Source organism: Corylus avellana, chromosome ca11 (genome assembly GCF_901000735.1).
Source record: "Corylus avellana chromosome ca11, CavTom2PMs-1.0".
NCBI classification, from domain to species: domain Eukaryota; kingdom Viridiplantae; phylum Streptophyta; class Magnoliopsida; order Fagales; family Betulaceae; genus Corylus; species Corylus avellana.
The window spans coordinates 11,845,327-11,869,177 of record NC_081551.1 but is presented as its reverse complement, the minus strand read 5'-3'; the positions used below and the strand labels follow the sequence as shown (position 1 = coordinate 11,869,177).

The window sequence follows — 23,851 nt, the reverse complement described above, 5'->3', positions numbered from 1 at the left end:
ACAAGCATTAAAAGAGTATAACGACTTAAGAAAGATGTAGGGCTTTTGAAGGTGATAAGTGATAAAATACTCATATTTTCAGCCCTTAGCTTGCATATTTTATTCCTTTGATTTTACTTGATTAGGTCATTTTAATTCATTTTTATGCTTTTCATACTTTTATAGGCCTTTGGAAGAAAAAGAAGTAAAACTAGGTAATTTGAGCTCAAAAGAGGAAATGAAGACAATTGGAGCTTCCTAGTACTGCGATCAATCGCAGGGTACCTGTGATCGAGCGCAATACCCGAGAGGACATAGCAGCAAATAGGCCAGGAGCGATCGAGCGCATGATAAAAGAAGAAACGATCCCAGACATGCAATCGAGCGCACACGGGCTGCGATTGAGCGAACCCGTGCGCAGGAGACTTATCAAGTGGCGGCTGGATTTACATTATTTCCATATTAGGGTTTTTCAATTCCAATTTGTAATAGAACTCAAAACCCTACGAATTCCCTAGGTTTACTACTTTGTCTAGGACTTCTAAAGCCTATAAATAGACCATTAAGCCTCTAGAATTGGTACGCTTGGTAAGGAGAAGAAGAGGAGCTCTTGAAGTTCAAATCTCGGGTTTATTCTTTTCTTTTCTTTTATTAAGATGTTTAATATTAATTTTATGTGAAGCTAATTTATTTAGTAGGGCTAGATTGAAGCCCTAGTTATGTTTAGTTAATATTTCAATATTGGCGCCTTTGTGATGGTTATGTTATGCTATTTAACTTGGTTAATTCCTGCTTTCATGAATTCCTCATATGTGTGTGCCTGATCAACATATGCATGTGGTATGGACTAGTTAATTAAATCAATTTGGATGATCGAGTCCTGCGTTTAATGTAAGTAACAAAAGAAATCCACACTAGGTTCTTGGGTTAATCAACATGAGGAACTGGGAGTAGACACCCATGCCCTAGGCCTCTTGTGTTTATTGATTTCCACAGATTCATGCTTTCTTAAAGAACAACTTAGTAGACACCCATACTAAATCCTTTAAGAAAGAAAAAAATTAGAATAGACACCTATGTCTAATTCGTTGCTTAGGAAAATCAATAGCTTAAGGAGTAGACACCCATACCTTTAGGTTGGTAAACATTAAGTATGTATAACATGATCAAAGCATTGGCATATTGTTATACTAGCTAGATATAATTAGTGGTGGATATCAAAGCCTTACCTTTTATTATCATCACTTTAACAATCAATCTTTGTTTTTACTTAAGGAATTTATTTTTAAACATAAGTTCAGCAATCCTCGTGGGAATGATCCTGTACTTGCACCATATACTACTATGTTGACCTTGTGCATTTGCAGGTAAAACGTACAATTATTTACCTATTAATTTAGGTAGATAATTTGCACAACAGAAGGTTACCTCCTTGAAGACAAAATTTCGAGAATCATCTCCCTTCTCCACAAATCACTCAAACTCACAAGAACACTCACATAAGGGGATTTCAAAGAGCCTGGGGCAAAAATGAGCAAGAGAGTCAAGGGTGAGGGGTGGTATTTATAGGTGAGAAAAGTTGAGGGCCCTGCAGGGCTAGTCTGAAAAGTAGCGTATGTACGGTACTATTGGGGCGTACATACGATATTGTTTGCCTAGCGGTTAAAACGTTGCATCGTACGTTTGGGTATTAACTAAGGGTTATCCAAAAAGCAGAGTGCGTTTGGTGGTCCCCCTGCGTACGTTCGTGTACTATTGGCAGGCGTACGTACAGTGGTCTTCCTGCGTACGTCCTTACAATAGATGATAAGTGTCAAATAGTCCATATTTGGACCCCTTTATTTGCATTAGTTAATCCTTTAGTTGTGTCGTTATTTAATGTTTTGTGTTAGTTTTGTGTTTTTAGTGTTTTATAGGTCGTTGAAGAAAAACTACAGCTTTAAAGGGAAAGATGCAAAGTTTGGAAGAAAACACACTTTGAGAAGACCTCGATGACGTGGTTAAGTTTAACCAAATCCAAGAAAAGATTAATTCAGATTAAAGTTTAGATTGGATTAAATTTCAGATTGGGTACAATTTCGGATTGGATTCAAATTCAGACTCTGCACGTCTTAGTATTTTGACCATAACTTTCCGTTCAAATATTGGATTGAGATGATGCTAGCGGCATTGAAAAGATAACTCAAACAACTACAATTCGTTCTGAAATAGGATTTTCCTAATTCGGACGGTTACTATACCAAAATTGCCCCACAATAAAAGGACACAAATCTGGATGAATCCTATTCCGATTTCAAACTTTTATTTTGGACTAGGAGACAGACCTTAGAATTATCTAGGTTTACTAGGGCTTCTAGGACTTTCCTAAGCTTATAAATAGACCTTTTTGCATTCAAGAAAATATAGACAATTCCAGAGAGCAAAATTCTACGGTTTTTCTCTTTAGTTTAATTTAGATTTAGATTTTAGTTTTATTTATGTAGGGTTAAATTCCCAACTAAGATTGGGGATGAAGCCTCACCAATGAAGAAAAACGTCACTTTTATGTAAACTTTTATTATTCCGATTTTAATGAGGTTAATTTCAATTGTTTTACTTCGTTTCAATGTGTGGAATAATTCTTGGATATCTTGTGATTCAAGGATACACTTGATGATTTAAGATAACTTCACATAATTGATTGCTTGGTTTTATTTGCTTAAAAATTGGATATCCCCTGTGATTTGTTCTTCGGATACATTTGGTGTTTTAATTGAATTTGAATTCCTTTTGTGATTTGTATAATGAATGGATACATGTGATGATTTTGATTAATCTTTTGAAGCATAGTAAAACATACATAAGATTTAATTTGTGAGAACTTCGGATTAATATTGATGAACATGAAGTATATTGTTATGATTTGGTGAGTGTGGATTCCGCATCCTTAGTGCCTTTATCTATTGATTTACTTAGTTTATTTGTTTTATGTTTTGTCTTTTAATTTTCAAAACCAAATTCAAAAACCATTTTGGAACTAGGTTAGGATTTAATTAGTTTAGATATAAATTGATCTTTAAAAAATACAATTCTCTGTGGGATCAAACTCGCACTAACAATTCATTAACGACAATCGATTTGTGCACTTGCGAGTTAATATAAATTTGCACAACAATAGACGAGCGTACGTACGGTATTATTGGGGTGTACGTACAATCAAAAAGTTTGAAATTATCAAAATAGCCCTTCAGCTGCATCTAGTGACCCAAAACCCAAATTAACCTTCTAACTAAGCTACCCAAGCTTAGTTAATTATTTGGGTCATTATAGTCGGAGTGTCGGATCTCTTTGGAACGCAAAAACTATTCAAACAAGGGACATCAACAATTCAATGTTGATGATGTCAACAACTTCTCCGACCTTACATCATCATGACAGTGGCGACGCATCGTCATGATGGCAACTAAGGTTTCAACCTTAAATCTTTGACAGTTGAGGTAATGGGACCTTTCGGCATAACAGAATACTGACATCATGTTGACGAAACTACACATTAAGCTTAAGAGACTTTTTGAACACATTTCGTCATAACGGAATGATGACATCATTGTGATGAAATGACACAGTGTGCTTCACAGACTTCTTGACTAGATTTTTTCATGGTATAATGATGTCATAACTTCAAAACACCAGATGTTAATTTCATCATGATGGAATGGTGATGTCGTCATGACGAAACTACACATTGTGAATTAGTAGCTTCAGACCTGACGAAAGCATCATCATGACGAAAACCTCCAAAACACTTAATCCACCTTCAAAGCAGTGTCGTGATGAGGTTACCATGATGTCTTCCTGACGAAAGGACACAGAACCCTAACACACCCAACTTTTCACTCCAAACCACTTGGGATATGAAAAGACTACTTAGATAAAGTTTTGATATACCGAATATGACCAATTTTTAAAACCTAACACAACAAAATCACTAGAGATTCATACTTTGATTGTTTTTGTTTGGACACCGAGAATCTACATTGACCATTCGTCACAGAGCTCACTGGAGTAGGATTGCGAGTTTGCCACCCATGGCACCGGAAATAGCCACCTCCGCACAATGTTGGTGGCCCAACCATCGCACATCCCTTTCTTTTTGCTTTGGTATCTTTTCGTCTCACTTTCTCGATTGTCTGTCTGTCGGTCTCAGACTCTTTGTCACCCAATCTCTCTCTCTCTCTCACTTTAAAAAAGAAAGAGAGAAATGGAATGGGAAAGACATGGGGGACGGGAGATATGTGTTTTAACATAGGGGGATGCATTTCTTTTATAGAGGAAAGGTAAAGTAGGGTATTTTGTAGAAAACTTATCCATTAAGTTTTATAAAATGCACACATAACCAAAAAAAACGCACAACCATCCTTTAACCTTTCTTTTATTTTCACTTTTAACCCCCAATATTTCTATTATTTACAACCTTGCCTCATAGGCATTTCTTCTAAAATTTGACTTCTGACCCACCATTTCTCTTGATCACAATTTAGCCACAATCTCATTTACTTATTTCTTTCTTATTTTGCTACTCAACTCCTTCAATTTAACTACAACTCAACCTTACAAATAACTAATTACCACATTAATACTTTTTATTACTATTTTAATTTAAATGAATTACTTAGACCTTTATTAGTTTTACTACATTAATTTTGCATTTAATTTGATCACACTAATAATATTATTACTAGTTAATCTCATCTATTATTATTTTTGAAATAATCAAAGAAGTGGTTCTAACCTTAAAATAACAAAATAGGCACAAATAATTACTAATTAGTAACGATAACTCATAAAATTATAATCAACAATAACTCAGTCAAACACACAATCACAATACATTGATTTGTTAATGAAATGATTTTTTTTTTAGCATCTATAAAAGAAAAACCACTCCAAGAGCTAAATCTAGAAAATCACTAACAAAGAAGATCCGTAATACGAACACAAGAAAACTTACAACTTTTTGTAAATTCTAAACTCTATATGACAACAAGCAACTAGCTTACCTAATATTGAATATAAATTATTTTAAAAAAATAAAATCAAGATTTGTTCAATGGTAACCAAATATAAACAATTGAAAGACATAAAATAATTATTTTTTAATATATTTAAATTTTCAACTCAATTGCTTACCAAAATGGAATCTGATAGTTTTTTCATATCTCAAAAATCATCTTTGATTGAATATGAAGACTTTAAGATTTTAGTAACTAAAGGTTACAAAAATTAAACTAAACTTTGAAAGCTTTATAGACGTTACATAATTTACAACCTTTGCAAACATAACTCCATTCTTTAATGACTAAGAATTAAAGTCTTTACAATGTAACCTAAGACCCTTAGTTATTACGCATGTTACAAACTTTACGAATTCTGCTATCAACCTTTACGAATTCTACTGTCCTTGATCATTATCTTCAACACACCCCCTCAAATTCAATGACAAGGAACGAATGTTGAGTTTGGAGCGTAACAGAGCAAGCTGTGCAACAACAAGTGGCTTCGTAAAAATGTCAGCAATCTGATCCTTACTAGAAAGAAATTGAACAATCAATTCACGGGATGCTACTTTGTCACAAACAAAGTGACAATCAATGGCTATGTGCTTTGTTCGCGAATGAAATACAAGATTTGCAGATACATAAGTAGCACCGATATTATCACACCATAGTGTAGGAGATTGAGATTGTAAAATACCAAGTTCACTTAGCAATGCAGATAAGCATGTGAGCTCGGTAGAGGTATCAGCAATAGCACGATACTCAGCTTCCACGCTAGAACGAGAAACTGTATTTTGTTTCTTTGCAGCCCAAGAAATTAAATTGCAACCCATATAAATACAGTAACCAACCTATAGACTTTCAGTCATCTGGGCAACCTACCCAATATGCATCAGAATAGGCCATCAGAGAAGAAGAAGAGGAGCATTGAATGAGCAATCTATGACCAATAGTCTCCTTTAGGTATCGAAGTATACATTTAACGGTTGTCCAATGAGTAACTGTTGGCCGTTGGCCCGTTGCATAAATTGACATACTTTATTGACTGTAAACTGAATATCAAGCCTAGTGAATGACAGATAATGGAGAGAGCTTACAATGCTGCGATAAAGACTCCATCAAATAAATGTAGGCAATGGGCTAAGGACATAGGAGAAGTGATTGGTTTTGCTGTCACCATGTTAGCACGCTGCAACAAAGAGATAATGTAACACTGTTGGAAAAGTATAACACCACCGCTAATTGGGATGACTTGAACACCCAGAAAATAATGCAAAGATCCAATATCCTGTACAACAAACTCTAGTTGAAGTTGGACAAGTAAAGATTCAATTGCAGTCGTCGAAGAGCCAGTCAATATTATGTCATCAGCATAAATTAAAATGAACATACACTAATCATGGCGCCAAATAATAAACAATGATGAATCTGCTTTAGAAGCCACAAAATCAAGTTGAAGGAGTTTATTGCTCAAACGAGAAACCAAGCTCTCGAAGCTTGCTTCAATCCATAGATGGCCTTTTGGAGGTGACATACATGATCAGAAAATTGTAGATGAGTAAATCCAGGGGATTGTTGCATAAATACTTGCTCTTTAAAAAAACCATGTAAGAAAGCATTTTGAATATCCCAATGAAAGAAGCACCCGAATCGTGGTTTGTTTAACCACAAAGTTAAAAGTATCCTCAAAGTCTACACTAGGTTGTTGGTGATAGCCCTTGGCTACCAAATTGGCCTTAAAGCACTCAATACTACCATCAACTTTTCTTTTGAGTTTCAAGACCCATTTACAACCTACCACATTCATGTGAGAAATATGAGGCACGAGTTGCCAAGTGCCATTGTGAAGAAGAGCATCAAATTTAGAATCCATAGCCTCACGCTAAGTGCCAATTTTGGAGGCCGATGAATAGCATGCAGGTTCAACATCATCATGAGAAGTAATTGTTGTCAACAGTGCCCGAGAAATAGGATACCTGATGGTGCCATCCAAAAATTGTTTGGGCTTAAAAATTTGATTCTGAGCACGAGTACGTGATGAGTGTCAAATATTGCATATTTGAGCCCCTAAATTTGCATTTATTAATCCTTTAGTTGTATTATAATCTAATATTTTGTGTTAGTTCTGTGATTTTAGTTTTTGCAAGTTGCTAAGGGGAAAATGTGGATTTAAGGTGAGAAATGCAAAGTTTGGAAGAAAAGCCACCAAAGAGAGGGATCGAGCGCATCGGGTTAACGCTCGAGCACATCTGCGCTTGAGCCCAGTAGGGCTGTTCTCGAACACACCTGCGCTCATGGACAAGCCATTAGAGCTCAAGCGCTAGCATCGTAGGAGGAAATCGCATGCACGAGTGCGCTCGAGTGCACTTAGCATGTGCTTCAGCCACCCTTTAGACAAAACAGCTCAGTGTCGTTTTTAGGGTAAAAACCCTAGAAAGCCCTATAAAAAGAAAAAGAAAGCCTGAGAGGCTAGAGGGGCTGGAGACAGAGAACGAAAGGAGGCACACCAGTAGTCTCTTTAGCTTAGTTTTTAAGGTTGATTTTCATAGTTATGTGTACTAATTTCTCAACTAAGGTTAAGGATGAAGCCTCACCAATGAGTAGCAACTATATTTTCTTGTAAGTTGATATTTTCTGAATTTATGAGTTTTGATGTTTTAATTGTTCTACTTCAATTCAATTAGTGAGATGATTCTTGGATATGAGTTCAATCATGTTTTTCTCATGATTTGAGATGGTTTCAATTAATTGATTGCTTGGGTTTTTATTTGTCAAAATATTGGATATCCATTGTAATTTGTTTTACAGATACATTTGACGATTTGGTTTAAATTGGGTATCATTTGTTATTTGTTTCACGGATACATTGGATGATTTAATTTAAATTGGATATCTTTTGTGATTTGTGCAATAAACGGATACATTTGATGTTTTGATTTAATCTTCAAAGCAAAGTAGAGCATACATAAGATTTTTCGTGAGAATTTCGAATATATTGATGACCATGAGAATATGTTGCTATGAGTTGGTGGGTATGAATTCCAAAATCTTAGTACTTTGTTATTTGATAGATTTTATTTTGTTTAGTTTATGTTTTTATTTTCAATTCAAAATCACTCACCTTTTGGAACTAGGTTAAGATTTAATTGGTTTAGATATAATTGTTTTTCATAAACACAATTCTCTGTGGGTTCGACCTCGCACTTGCAACACTATATTGCAAAATGCTCGTGCACCCGAGTACATTAAAATTTCACAACAAGAAGAGCTTCAAATTCAGAATTCATAGCGTCACGCTAAGCGGCAATTTTAGAGGCTGATGAATAGCATGTGGGTTCAACATCATCATGAAAAGTAATTGTTTTCAATAGTGCCTGAGAAATAGGATACCTAATGGTGCCATCCAAAAAATTGTTCAGGCTTAAAAATTTGATTCTAAGCAGGAGTACGCATCACATGGGTGCGTATCGGTGAAGAAGCCTTAGCCAAGGTATTTCTGGAGAGTGAGATGGTGGGTTCTAAAGACTTGGAGGATGACAAATCTGGAGAATTTGAAGATGGACTGGAAGGAGTTGGCGAGAAAGATGGAGCTTTGGCGCAGGTCGATATAGTGGAAGCAAGTGTTAAAGAAGCAGAAGAAAGACACGAAGAGGAATTAAGTGTTTCAGAGGTAGCACATGGAGATAAATGAGCAAAAGGACAATTAGTTTCTTCAAACAGGACATGATGAGAGATGTAGATTCGAGAAGAATGAATAGCATGACAAATATAGCCCTTACGAGAAACACCATAGCCAAGAAAAAGACAAGGTACAAAACGATAGTCTAGCTTGTGTTTATTATAGGGTCTAATGCATGGCCAACATAGACACCCAAAAATCTTAAAAAAAAAATGATAGTCAGGTGGAGTATGGAAGAGAACTTCAAATGGTTATTTTTGGTGAAGCACCGGTGTGGGTAAGTGATTTATTAGAAAAGTCGCAGTTCGAAATGCTTTAGCCCAAAATGATTGAGGCATAGAAGCATTTGCCAAAAGAGACAATCCAACTTCAACAATATGATGATGCTTTCTTTTAATTGTACCATTTTGTTGATGTGTATGTAGACAAGAAAGACGATGGGTGTACCACACTTTTGTAGATGCGAAGTGAGAGCACGAAATTCACCACCGCCATCAGTATGGAGAATTTTAATTTTACGGTCAAATTGCCGTTCGTCATTATTTTGAAAACAAAGAAAAGCATAATGAACATCAGATTTTGAAGCAATGGGATAATGTAACGCCCTGGATATTAATTAACTAGTAATTAATTTCACAATTTGTCTCCCAGCATTATTCCACTCCGAACAAGACTCACAGACCTTGTCAGGTATATTTCCTTTTGTATGGAGGTGTTGATTTGAAATAGGAGGTCCTAGATATCCATTTGGTAGCTTTAGAACCAGTTTGGGAGAATAGGAGGACGGTTGAACCAAATGAGGTTCTACCTGAAACTCTCTGAGTAGACGTACAGCCACGAGACCAGAAGTACGAGCCTTCTGGGTGGACGTACGTCCACGAGCCCGGACTTATAGTCAGGAGTGTTCCAGGGAACGCCACTTTGGCCAGTCGTCCGGTAACCTCTGTTTTCATGTTCTAGATTTAGAACTAATGATAGGTCTTTTTTTAGTACTTGGGGTTATGAGCCACAAAGGAATTTTATGGAGGAGCCTTACGACCCAGGTGAGTACAAACTCACATGCATGCTTGTTGTTACTTTTCCCGCATTGCACGTCTATTTTATATATATCAAACATGCATATTTTGCAACTCTCATGAATTATATTTTAGAACTATTGTGAACTCTCTTTTGTGAAAACGTATGTTAATTAATAAGATAATGATGAAGCTTGTAAAACTATGCATGTAAAAGACTGATAACACTAATTGCATCGTATGACATGGTACACCAGTACGTACGGGATAATAGCTATGGGCTTACTATACAGGTTAACTTTATGGTCAAATGTGTGTGTATGTGTGTATGAGCTTTGGATCCAATACCTGTATAGTAAGCATAACTGCCTATATGTACATCTTGGGTTCTCTAAATAATACTTATCTAAAATGTAGGAAAATTAGGTGTAGTATCTTTAATACTAAATCATGAAACTCACAATTAATCTATTTGCAAAAAAACATTGCTTTATTAATTGTCTTAGAATGCTTGAATTATATAAGTAAAGTTAGTTTAAGTCACGATTTGTGATACAACAACTATTTTAAAACAAAATTTTTCAGGTATTGGATAATGGTCATGGGCTTACTATACAGGTATTGAATCCAAAGCCCACACACAAACACATTTGAATCCATGGCCGTTATCCCGCACGCACCGGTGTACGATGTCATACGATGCAATTAGTCTTATCAGTCTTTTACATGCATAGTTTTACAAGCCTCATCACTATCTTATTAATCAACATACATTTTTGCAAAAGAGAATTCACAGTAGTTCTAAAATGTATTTCATGAGAGTTGCAAAATATGTGTATTTGATATATATAAAATAGACGTCCAATGCGGGAAAACTAACAACAAGCATAAGTTTGTACTCACCTGAGTCATAAGGGTCCTCCATAATTGTGGCTCCATAACCTTGAGTGTTGAGAAAAGACCTATCATTAGTTCCAAATCCAATTAGAACAAACCTAAAACATGAAAACAGAGGTTACCGGACGACTGGCCAAAGTGGCATTCCCTGGAACACTCCTAACCTTACGTTCGGGCTCGTGGCCATACGTTTGCCTAGAAGGCTCATACGTCTAGTCTCATGGCCGTACGCTCTAATCACCTTTCCTTCTCTAAGAACTCACAAAACTCACAAGAACACACTCACAAGAGGATTTTCATAGAGCCTGGGGTGTAAATGGGCGAGTGAAACATTGAGGGTAAGGGGTAGTTATAGTAGAGGGCGCTACCAACTTCTCTGAAATGTAGCGGACATCCAGCACTATTGGGGCGTACGTCTGGCACTGTTTACACAGCGGTCCAAAGACTGTAGTGTACGTCTAAGTATTATCCAAGGGGTATTCCAAAAGTAGCGTACGTCCGTATGGTCCCCAGCGTACGTTTGTGTACTATTGGCAAAGTATGGCGTATTATTATCAGCATACGTCCGGTGGTCCCCAACGTACGTCCTCTACTACAGAAGTTGTGCCAAATACTACTTAAATTAATAGATAATATTTAGTACGTTTTACTCGTAAGTGCGCAAGATCAAACAATAGTATAGTGCACAAGTATGAGATTGATCCCATGAGGATTATTGATTTTGTTTTAGAATTTATAAAAATATCAAATTGTCATTAAATTGATATTGTGAAAAAGGAATAAAAAGTGTAAAGATAAATGAAAAGGAAAAGGCAGGGCTTTGATATCCACCACTAATCATACTTAGATAATATAACAATATGCCAATGATCTAATCATATTATGAATACTTAATGTTTGCCAACCTAAGGGTATGAGTGTCTACTCCTTAAGATATTGATTTCTCTGAGTAACGAATTAGACATGGGTGTTTACTCTAATTATTTTATTTCTCAAAGGATTTAGCATGGGTATCTACTAAGTTGTTCTTTAAGAAAGCATAAATCTGTGAAAATTGACAAACATATGAGGCCCAAGGCATGGGTCTCTACTTCCGGTTCCCCATGTTGATTAACCCAAGAACCCAGTTTGAATTTCTTTGGTTACTCTTATTAAACTCAGGACTCGATCATCCAAATTGATTTAATTAATTAATCCATACCATATACATATAATGGCCAATCACATACATATGAGGAATTCAAGAAAACATGAATAAATCAAGTTAAGCAACACAATATGATTATCACAAAGGCACCAATATTGAAATATTAAATAAACATAATTAGGACTTCAATCAGACCTTCCTTAAGAGTTAGTTACATATAATTAAAATAAAACTAGAAAGAAAACGGAAAGAAAGAACCGAAAATCGCTTCTAGAAGTAACCTCCAACTTCTCCTCTCCAAGCTTGTCTCCTTCAAATTGTATATTGAATTGTGAGGCTTAGAGGTCTATTTATAGGGCTTAAAAGAGTCCTAGAAGCCCTAGTAATCCTAGAAAATTCGGAGATTTAAGTCCTAGTCTAATTAGGATAAAGAAAACCTAAGTCCAAATCAGAACAGGATTTGTCCAGAATTGTGTTCCTATCTTGCGGGGTGATTTTGGCAAAGTGGCGCTCCGAATTAGGAAAATTATATTTCACAATTATTTGTATAATTTTCAGTTAGCTTTTTAATGTGGCTTAAATCAACTCAATCGACTGTTTGAGCTGAAAGTTATGGTCAAAATACTGAGATGTGTGCAAAATCCAATTTTGAATCAAATCCGATTTTGACTCTAATTTGAGAAATTTCGATTTAATCCTTTCCTTTATTTGATTAAACTTAACCATATCTTGGTTAAGCTTAACCATATCTTCTAGGTCTTCCCAATTTGCCCTTTAAGCTTGGAACTTTTCCGAAAACGCTTTCTTTTCTTCCAAAAACCTATAAAACAAAGAAAATATAAAAAGAAAATAAAATAGCATAAACTAACAAATCTAATGAATTAACAAATATAAGTTAAGGGCTAAAATATGAATATTTTGACACTTATCACACCCCCAAACTTACATATTGCTAGTCCCTTAGCAATACAAAACTAAAAACAAAAATGAAAAACAAAAAACAAAAAGATAAATCCATCTTTCGTGGGATGTACGATTGCATTTAGCATATGCAACAGGCCTTTTAAACCCTTAGGAATTCCCTAGAGGACGAGTGAAGTCTTATGAGGGTTCTTCAGAAATGTTACCCACAAACATTATGCAAGAATTCATGTTATGCAAAATTAAAGTGTCACTCAAAACCATGATTCTCATTCATTAGCAAGCTTAAGAAGATAAACTTCATTTTCACAATGAATTGGAATTTTAAAATTTAATCACTTATAAAAGACATGCTAAGGCATCACAAGTTCAAAAACAGTGTGAAGTAAAATAGCACATAAATATGAAGCTTCCAATTATTTCTAATGTGCAATATCTCAATATCTCAAAGTTCATCGAAATCCCTATTAGAATGAACAACAATGAAATTTTTTTTTTCTTTTTTTGGTTGTGCAATGTTTGGTTCCCTTCAGCTTTCTAATTGACCCATGTAACGATTGTTAAGTCAGTGACTCCCAAACCAGATGGTTTTAGGGCATTAGGTGTAGAGAAACCCCTAGGACTTACTAACTCGAGTCAAAAAGACTATAAAACCAAACTAACCATGACATTAACCAAATCAAAATTCTTCACTTTTAACGTGAACACTCAATGCTTTGAGGCAAGAGGTCTAGTTACTTAGTGAAAAGCTTATCAATGATTTTTTTTTTCTTTTTATCACGTATATATATGCCAAAGTATCCATCTAATAAATCCTCCAGTTTCACCCAAGACATAAAAACACACACATCAAACTTTATGTCATACCCCACAAATTATGTGCTAATGTGCTTGTGTAAGATTAAATCAAACATGTGAATTCTCAACTGTCCTAAGCAAGTAACCAAACTAAAAAACTCAATTATCAAATCATGTGTTCAAAATTTTAAGCTCACCAATGAAATCAAATCACAATTTTTAAGATCAACCAAAATTTTAAGACAACATGAACATATATATATATACTTATCACAAACAACAAAAATAATAATAAAATAAAACTGAGACAAAGTGTGCGTAAAGTGTCTCCCACACCCCCAAATTTAAATTACACATTATCTCCAATGTGTCTATAACATGAAAAGAATTTACTCGGGATATGGACAAAATTGTCTGGGATAGCATGGCTCATAGCACACCCCCAAACTTAAACTAAAGCACACTTGTCCCTACAAAACAAAATACTAAAATAACAATGGAAAACAAAAAGAACTAAAAATAAAAATAAAATAAAAACAAATAAACAAGGAAATAAAAAAAGGTTATGCTGTGGGGTGCCTCCCATGAGCGCTAAGTTTAATGTCTTCAGCCAGACTTTGGTCTTTAAACTTAAAGCACCAAGCATCCCTTCTCTTGCACGAAAGGGAATGAATCTTTTCTGTTGCAAGATGCTTTTGAGTGTTTATAGATCGGGGATGACCATTCTGAGTTTTCTCAAACAGTTTCTCATCCGTTGGGGAATCATGAACTGGAATAAAGTAAGAAGAAAACTCAAGGAGCTTTTCTATCTTGATGTCCTCAATTTGCTCATGTGGTAGCTCTAACAAACTTCTCTCCTGGCCTCTTGGTGTTTTAGGAATAAGAGCTAATGTTGAATAAATCTTAGTGCTCTCTTCTTTTTCCTAATGTGGCTCATGTGAAACTTTAGTTTGCTCCTCCTTCCCCTTTTCCACTTGCTTTTCAACCATCTATTCACTCCTTAGTGTGACAACTTGCTCATAATAGTAGGCGCACTCTTCCTCCATATATAGTCCATTAGGATTTGCCATCAATTGACCTTGTCACTCTTCTTCTTTGAGGAAATATGATATTTGCTTGAGATGAGCCTCCATCCTTTCAACTGATTGAATGCAAGAGTTCTCCATCCTTTCAAATGATTTCATGCTTTCCTCCATTTGGCTAAGAGAAGCTGATATTATTTCTTCTAAGCTGGCATACGCTTCTTCTAAGGCATGACTTACTTCTTCCTTCTAAGGCAGACCTTTTTGGAGGAGGTGGTTCTTCTTGGTATTGTTGAGGCCAATCGATGGGAGATAGCTCCTCTTCATGAGCTTCTATCTTGAAAATAGATTGTCGGAGACTGGGGCTAAGACAAGAATAGGAATGATCATAGAACTGTGGAGATGACTCCTCTTCATGATAGCAAATACTCTCTTCCTCCATATAATGTCCATGAAGAGTGGTAACTGACTGACGTTGGGGCTTTTCCTTTTTTAGAAAATTTGTTATTTGTGTACAGTGGGCCTCCATCCTTTTAACTGATTTCAAATGAGAGTTCTTCATCTCCTCAACTGCTGAAATGATCAGAGCTAATGTATTTTCAGAAAACTCAAGAGGAGGTGGTTCAGCCTGATATTGCTGTTGTGGAGCTGATTGAGAGGAATATACATGATCATAGAATTGTTGATATGAGTGATGTCGCAGTCCATGAGATTGTGGAGCATGAATTCCGGGAGCTTGAGCTTGCCATGAGAGATTGGACTGTTGGCTCCATGATGGGTTGCAGGAATCAAAATAGCGGCCGTTCCCTGGTATAGAGAATGATGTGTTCTTATGCCCATTAAATTTGTTAGAAATTTGTCTCATTATAAGACATTCTTTAACATGGTGATAAGGGTCATGGCATAAAGAACATGGTCCATGGGGTGTCGGAATGTCTCCTCACATGTGTGAAATTAAAAATAAAATTCTAGAAATTTAAAATTAAAAAGGGAAAATAAAAACAAATATTGAAAATAAAACTTACGAAGATGCAGACTCAACTGACCTTGCATGAAATAAAAGAAAAAAAAAAATAGATCTATAATTAGTGCAGTAACTGTGTTGCTCTCTAGATGTGTGATCGATTGAACCGTGAGGTGCACCCGATCAAACTAGTGCGCTCAATCGCCCTGGTTGGGCGCTTGAGCGCACCTCTAGAGGTAGAACAGGAACTGCAAAAAAAAACTAGAAAAACAGAAAAATTTAAAACAAAAATAAATTCAAAGAAAAAAAATTTCAAACAAAATAAAACAATCCCCGACAACGGCACCAAAAACTTGTTGTGTTAAATACTACCTAAATTAATAGATAATATTTAGTACACTTTACTTGCAAGTGCACAAGATCAAATGATAGTATAGTGCACAAGTACGAGATCGATCCCACGAGGATTGTTGATTTTGTTTTAGAATTTATAAAAATATCAAATTGTCACTAAATTGATATTGTGAAAAAATAAATAAAAAATATAAAGATAAATGAAAAGGAAAAGGCAAGGCTTTGATATTCACCACTAATCATACTTAGATAATATAACAATATGCCAATGATCAAATTATATTATGAATACTTAATGTTTGCCAACCCAAGGGTATGCGTGTCTACTCCTTAAGCTATTGATTTTCCTAAACAACGAATTAGGCATGGGTGTCTACTCTAATTCTTTTATTTCTTAAAGGATTTAGCATGAGTGTCTATTAAGTTGTTCTTTAAGAAAGCATAAATCCGCGGAAATCAACAAACACATGAGGCCTAGGGCATGGGTGTTTACTCTCGGTTCCCCATGTTGATTAACCCAAGAACCCGGTGTGGATTTCTTTTGATAATCTTATTAAACCCAGGACTCGTTCATCCAAATTGATTTAATTAACTAATTTATACCACATGCATATAATGGCCAATCACATACATATAAGGAATTGAAGAAAACATGAATTAATCAAGTTAAGCAACACAATATGATTATCACAAAGGCGCCAATATTGAAATATTAAATAAACATAATTAGGGCTTCAATCTAGCCCTCCTTAGGAGTTAGTTACATATAATTAAAATAAAACTAAAAAGAAAAGGGAAAGAAATAACCGAAAACCGCTCCTAGAAGTAGCCTCCAACTTCTCCTCTCCAAGCTTGTCTCCTTCAAATTATGTATTGAATTGTGAGGCTTAGAGGTCTATTTATAGGGCTTAGAAGAGTCCTAGAAGCCCTAGTAATCCTCAGAAATTCGGAGATTTAAGTCCTAGTCTAATTAGGATAAAGAAAACCTAAGTCCAAATCGGAATAGGATTTGTCCAGAATTGCGTTCCTATCTTGCGGGGTGATTTTGACATAGCAGTGCGCCGAATTAGGAAAATTATATTTCAAAATTATTTATATAATTTTGAGTTATCTTTCCAATGCCGCTTGAATCACCTCAATCAGATTTTTGAGCTAAAAGTTATGGTCAAAATACCAAAACGTGTGCAGAATCCAATTTTGAATCAAATCCGATTGACTCTAATTTGAGAAATTTCGATTTAATCGTTTCCTTTATTTGATTAAACTTATCCATGATTGATTAAGCTTAACCATATCTTCTAGGTCTTCCCAACTTGCCCTTTAAGCTTGGAACTTTTCCGGAAACCCTTTCTTTTCTTCCAAAAACCTATAAAATAAAGAAAATATAAAAAGAAAATAAAATGACATAAACTAACAAAAATAAGGAATTAACAAATATAAGTTAAGGGCTAAAACATGAATATTTTGGCACTTATCAACAGACAAGAGCATACGTCTGGCAACCCTAGCGTACGTTCGGTCCGAAAGTCCAAAATGCCCTTCCAACAGTTCCTAGTGACCCAAAGTCCAAATTAACCATCTAACTAATAACTATAAGATTAGTTAATTAATCGGGTCACTACAATAAAGCCAACAAAATTTACTAAAATTATCCAAAAAAGAAACATAATAACTACTTCCATTAGAGGAAAGCACAAGGACTGTCCCCCATACATACTAAAAACCAGATCTAATGGATTATTTGACACAGAATGAGAAGAAGAAAAATGTAAATTATGACTGCAAGCTTGTTGGCATGCAGAACACACAGCTGGAGCTTTATTGGATGTAAAAGGAAGACCAAATTGAGAAAGGACCTGACGAACCACTTGAAAAGCAGGACGTCCAAACTGACGATGCCACTGATTGAGGCTAGTTCGTTCACCAAAGAAGATTTGAGGAGAGGAGGAAGATGTGACAACTCCAGGCATGGGATAGAGACCACTCTTACTCGGTCCTATGAGGAGGACACGACGTGTTGCCAGATCCTTAACATAAAAATAGGAGGGATGAAAATCAACAGAGACTTGATTATCATTGGTGAATTTATGAACATAAATTAAATATTTTTGAATCAAAGGAACATGAAGAATATTAGAAAGAGAAAAATTGTGTTTAGGAGAGGGACTTAAGGCCCTTAATTATTACACATGTTACAACCTTTACAAATTTTACTGTCTTTCATCATTATCTTTAGCAGAATATGTACTAAATTTTGTAGCAAATTTTCTTTTGATGTATAACATAAAAAAAAATGAATGATATAGTCATTATTAATTTGGTTGAGAAGCCTAATTTGAGAATATTTATGGGTGAAAACTAAGTTGGACTTGCGTTGAAAAATTAAGAGAAGCTTGCTGAGTTGGAGTGTTGCGATTCTTTGGAGTCTTCCCTTATTTTCACTACTCTTCTTGTTGCTTTTTAACTATTTTATTGTTGTTTATAACAAGAAACCTAGAAGCAATCAAATGAATAGGGTTGCAAATTTAAGAATTCTAAGGCCAGCAGCCCAAGGCTAGCTACTCTAGCCATGGGCCAAGCCTACAATTCTGGCCCATTTTTAATTTAACTAGACTATATTAATTTAGCAAAAAAAAAAAAAAATCAATTGTAATTTATAGTAGTAGTTACAATGGTTTCACAGACGGCGTGTTCTCTTGAGGGCCTTACAACAATGTCAATGTCTCTCTCTCTCTTTGGGAGAACAAGTCTCTGGAGAAAAAGTGGGCGCACATTACATTAAATTTCATCCCCACATTTGTCTCTGCTTGAGTAGCTGTCAACTTGTTCCAAACCCTTCACATGACTTCAACTCCTACTTTTTGGTATTTTGTAATTATTTACCAATGTTGTGATTTCCAAAGAATAGTTCAATCGACTGTAAATCACGTTTCATGAAACGAAGGTCACTAGTTTGAATCCCTCTTCCTTTTCTCTTGTGTGAACATGTCAAAAAAAAAAAAAATGTTGTAGGTGTAATATTTAATAAAGATTAATTTAAAAATGAGTAAAAAGTGCCAAATTAATAGTATTGAACAAAATTATGCAATATATTGAAGTCAGTGTTAGGTTAAGCGAATCCAACCTGATTAGCTTTGGGTGTACCCACCTTAGAAGAAAAGTATTTTCCTTTCCAAATGGTGGACTTTACCCAACCTCTTCAATCTTTTAATAATAATGAAAATGACTTTCGCAAAATTGGTAGTTGCATTCATTTCTCTCCAACTTCTTTTTTTATCATCATCACGTCTTTCCAAAGGACTAGGATTCTTATTTCAGGAGGATTTACTTACTTCCTCAATAAGTTTCTCCTCATTTTCATCCACTTAACTTCACTATTTTTACACGTCTATCTCTCTCTCTCTCAACATTTTTAAATAAGTATGTAATAAAGGCTGCTTTTTTAGATTTCAACAACATTGATGGGGTATATAATTATAAATTATTAACGGTCTAAAGTTAAAAAGTGTATAAAATGGTTGGAATGCCAGCTATGCGTTAAATAAAACCGCCAGTAATAAACGCAGAGTGCCAGGACGCCCATAATTGCATTCATGGATGTCCCATTTCACCCTTTCATTCATTCATCACCTATGTAACCAATTTTTTAGGTTTATAAATAGTTGTACGCGTTGGTAACTACCTTTCTCTCCCCCAAAATGCAATTTATCCCTTCTATATTTTTCTTTCTTTTTTTCAAGCTTAACTGCTCAGTATCATTTTATCAGGATATTTTTTAAAATATGAGATTCTCATATTCTAAAGTTAGAGCTATCCATTTTATTTAACGGTCTAAGTAAATGCAATAGTTTGTGTGTTATCGAGATAATTAATTTTAGTTTTCAATATATCAAATCTATTTGCCTCGGTAATCTAAACTTCTGTATTTGTTTAAATCGTTAAATAAAATGGATGACTCAAATTTTATCAAAAGTCATACATTTAGTCCCCGTGATTTTTACATTTAATGGTGTATATAATTAATTCTATATTGTTGAAACTTCTTTAAAAGATATGTCAATATTAACTTCATATCTATCGTTAGATACACCAACTTCAAATCTGATAATGAAATAAATTATTTATTTCATTTGAAATGGAGTGAACCTTACTCCCATGAAAACACCCTATCCACATTCTTTCTCATTGAAGTGCATCTTGAATAGGTGAACTATGTCATTGCTTAGAGAGAAAAAATATAAAAATAAAAAGAAGCTAACTATGTTATCTAAGGGGGAACCAGGGTTTCTTATCCAAGGGGCCAAAGCATGAATATGGTTTTCGATTTTTTGTTTTCTTCTTTTTGTTGTTTCTCATGAACTAAAAGCTACTATAGTTATCAAATTACAATTGGAACATATTGTAGTATGCAATAAGGGCTAAACTAAATCTTTTGGCCAAAATATAATCGTGAAAAATATAAAATTAGTCCATATAGTTTACATGACTTTTAATTAACTCTCTGTAAAATCAAAATGAATTCGACGATCTCTGAGGAATGTTAAAAAAAAAAAAAAAAAAAATCACTCCATACAGTCAAATTCTATCCATTAATTTAATAAATTCCATTAGCATGATGCGTCTGAGCTAACAAAATGGTGACATGTATCCTATTTAAGTTAATGTCACATTAATGAAATTTGTTAATTAAGTTGACCAAATTTGATTGTAGGGAATAATTTTTTTTTGCAATACCTTAGGGACCTCTGAGTTTATTTTAATAGCATAGGAAGCTAATTATAAGGTAAACTACAAAGACTAATTTTGCACTTTGTTTAACATTAACAAACAACTTTAAATATAAAATATTCAAACTACTTTTTACTTTTATGCACACATTTTCAACAAAAAAAAAAAAAAAGAAAAGGACCATTTTACAAAGTTTTATCAAACAGATCTATGTACCTAACTAGATTAAGAGAGGCTTTCAAAAGAGGGAGCCATGGCCCATGCTAGCCCCCCTCGATCGGCCTCTGTCATCATTGTGGTTCATCTCAAAGGAGATAATAATTGACTTTGTTTAATAACACTTGTCTTTCTCTCGATTGTGTTATCTTTTCAAAACAAAAACATAAAACAACCCAAAGTAAAAAACACTCAATATTATTTTCACTTTTATTTTTTTATTTTTTAAACAAAAAAGTAGCATCTAAAAAGCATTAAAAATTAATCAAAGAAAAAAAAAAAAGCTCCAAACGGTATATTTTATATTTTGTTTGGTTTGATAAGTTGAATATTTGATTGAGTGTTCCGCCGAGTCTCTCTCATAATTCTCATTGCTTTGAGTCTATATAAGGTTTGCATAGGTTGTCTAATTTTCTTCTTGTTCACTACTCTGCTTTGTGTTGTCCGTATAATGGGTTTGTTCAAGGAGGAGGGATTGGTGTACAAGCCGGTGGAAGAGGTTGATCTTGGTCCTACTAGTCATGAAATCTATCTCCGAGCCAACGTTAAAGGTTCTTCATCTTTCATCTTCTTCTTCTTCGTCTTCTTCTTCTTCTTCTGTCACATAATTTTCAGTTTCTCTATATCTTGTTCATGCAACTACAACTCTTTCGAGGATTTATTTCCCTCTCTTTCATCTAAAACTACAACTCTGGTAAATATAAGCTCCATTAGAGGGTTGCAAACACTACCAAATTAAAATTGCACTTCTTTGATAGTTTATCCCCTGCTTTCTTCGTATAATATACTTGGTACAACTTTGATATTAAAATCGGGCACCAATTCACACAGTTGATGGGTCTAAGTATTGGATATCACAACTTTAATTTAAATGCATGAGATTGAAGGCATAATTTGTGTTCCCCCAATTGAAATACGGATGGCAGACAGTCACAGAACTAGAGAGAGAGAGAGAGAGAGAGAGAATTCTGCAAAATTTATAGTTAAGAATTGTTTTACTGACACTTGTGTTTTTTGCTGACAATTGGTGGAAACACATATAATTAGTAATGAAATGTGTGTTTTTTGGCATAAATCGTAGCTCCTAGAATGGCTGGACTTCTTGTCAAAATTTTCGCCTGGTTTCTGGAGTCACGGATCTTCGGGACATTGTTGTTGTACATATTGAAGAGAAACAATCTAATTCACAAGGTACACACCCTTTTTCTTCTTTTCTTTTTTTAATTATTATTATTATTATTTATGAATAAGAATCTTTTAATGAAAATCACATAATACCAAGGTCCAAGGCATATATAACTGATCAAAACAACCCCAACGAAACTCATTTTATAACGTGTGGCAGTGGTTCTCATTGATTGTGCAATTTACGTCTTAATTTCGCCAAATAGGGTGTATATATGCATATGATGACTTGATAAATCAACAACCATTATATCAGTTTACGTTTACAAATTCTTCTGTTATAAAATTTATAATAATTAACTTTTTTTTTTCTTTTCCTTTGTACTTGCACTACTTTAAATGAGTGGAAGAATAGAAAGAAATTTCTGTCTATATATATATATATATATATATATTAGGTTGGATCTAAAATGATTGCATTGCATTTATATCTCAACGGTAAGCTATTAACTTCTTCTTCTTAAGTTGTAAATTCAGTCACCAATTTCAGAATCACACGTCCCACTCGCCCACACAGCTAGGCCCAGAATCAATATTTTTCTTTAGGTGTAGAGTATTAAACCTTTCTTCTTTTAATTTTTTTTTTATTTATTTTTTATTTTTTATATCAATTGATTTATTACTAAATATTCAATTACTTATATAAAAAGAAAATGCTTTATGTAAATTGTAAAATATTTATTATTATATGTTGGTATACTGTATACACATATTGAGAGAAAGTTGACATTAGAGAGACGCTATCAAATATTAATTTAGCTTTCAAAATATTTTGGACGAGGTTTTTAATGCAAATACATTTGGGGGGTGTTTGGCAAATGGGATGGCCTAAATACTGTAGTTGATGTAGATTGATGTGAAAAAAAGTAAGAATATTTGGTATAAAAAAAATGAAAAAGTGGTATGGAAAAGTGAAAAAGTTTTATTTTGTAGTGATTTTTTTATTTGAATAATAATAAAAAGTGAATGATTTGATATTAAAAATGAAAAAATTAGAATGTTTTGATGTTGATTTCTTTAGGAAATGGTGATGAACAGTGTTTGGGCCAACCCCATCCCCATTACCAAACAAAGCCCAGGTGACCCAAAGCCTCCCTCCCCCGGGCCCCGCCCATAGCTGACCCTTAGGACTAGACGTGTTTTAGTTGGATTACGTGAGAGGTTTCATGTCGGATTGGACCTCTAAATCTAATCTCTCACTTTCTTATTTCAACCACTAACATTGGAATTTAAGTGATGAAAATTAAGTCTTCTCTTATTTTATTATAAAAATTGACGGTTTTTTAATGCTGCCGTCTCCATCAAGTCCTTCATGAAAGTAGTTTGGGGGCATAAAAGAGATTTGCCTCAGCACATAAAGAAAACATAAATTAAGGTCGATTTGGTTTCCTGAATTGAATCCAAAAATTGAATAGCTATTTTTCATTTGACAAGGACTTCTGGTTTTTTTTCTTATTTTTTTTTTTAGTAAAGTTCACATACTCTCCTCAAATTATCACTTAATTAATAATATTCCTCCCAAATTTTTAATTATGACAATCTCTCCTCAAAACTACTAAAACATTGTCAATGTTCCCTCCAAGACTAACAATATGACAAAAATACTCCTATAAATTTCTTAATAGGACAAAAATACCCCTATAAATTCAAAAAAAAATAATTTTTTTTAAAAACGAAAAATTTTAATTTAAAAATAATATTTAAAAAAAAAACAATTTTTTTTAAAAGAGAATTTTTATTTTTTATTTTTTTAAAACGAAAATTTTTATTAAATTTTTTTTTATTTAGTTTTAAAAAACAAAAATTTTATTTTAACGAAAATTTTTATTTAAAAAAATTATTAAAAAAAAAACGAAAATTTTCAAATTTTATTAAAAAAATCGAAATTTTTTAAATTTTTTTTCTTAAA

General features: G+C 34.1%; 1 protein-coding gene across 1 annotated transcript in view; it reads left to right on the top strand.

The window, feature by feature from the left end:
* The first annotated feature begins 21,092 nt into the window (after nt 1-21,092).
* The window catches only part of LOC132166017 (fatty acid amide hydrolase-like), a 29,682-nt gene continuing 26,923 nt past the window's right edge, over nt 21,093-23,851 (top strand). Inside the window, exons 1-2 of the mRNA XM_059576755.1 lie at nt 21,093-21,308; nt 21,839-21,948. Coding sequence (XP_059432738.1) covers nt 21,209-21,308; nt 21,839-21,948 — 210 coding nt within the window. The 5' untranslated portion in view covers nt 21,093-21,208. The remainder of the gene's footprint in view (nt 21,309-21,838; nt 21,949-23,851) is intronic.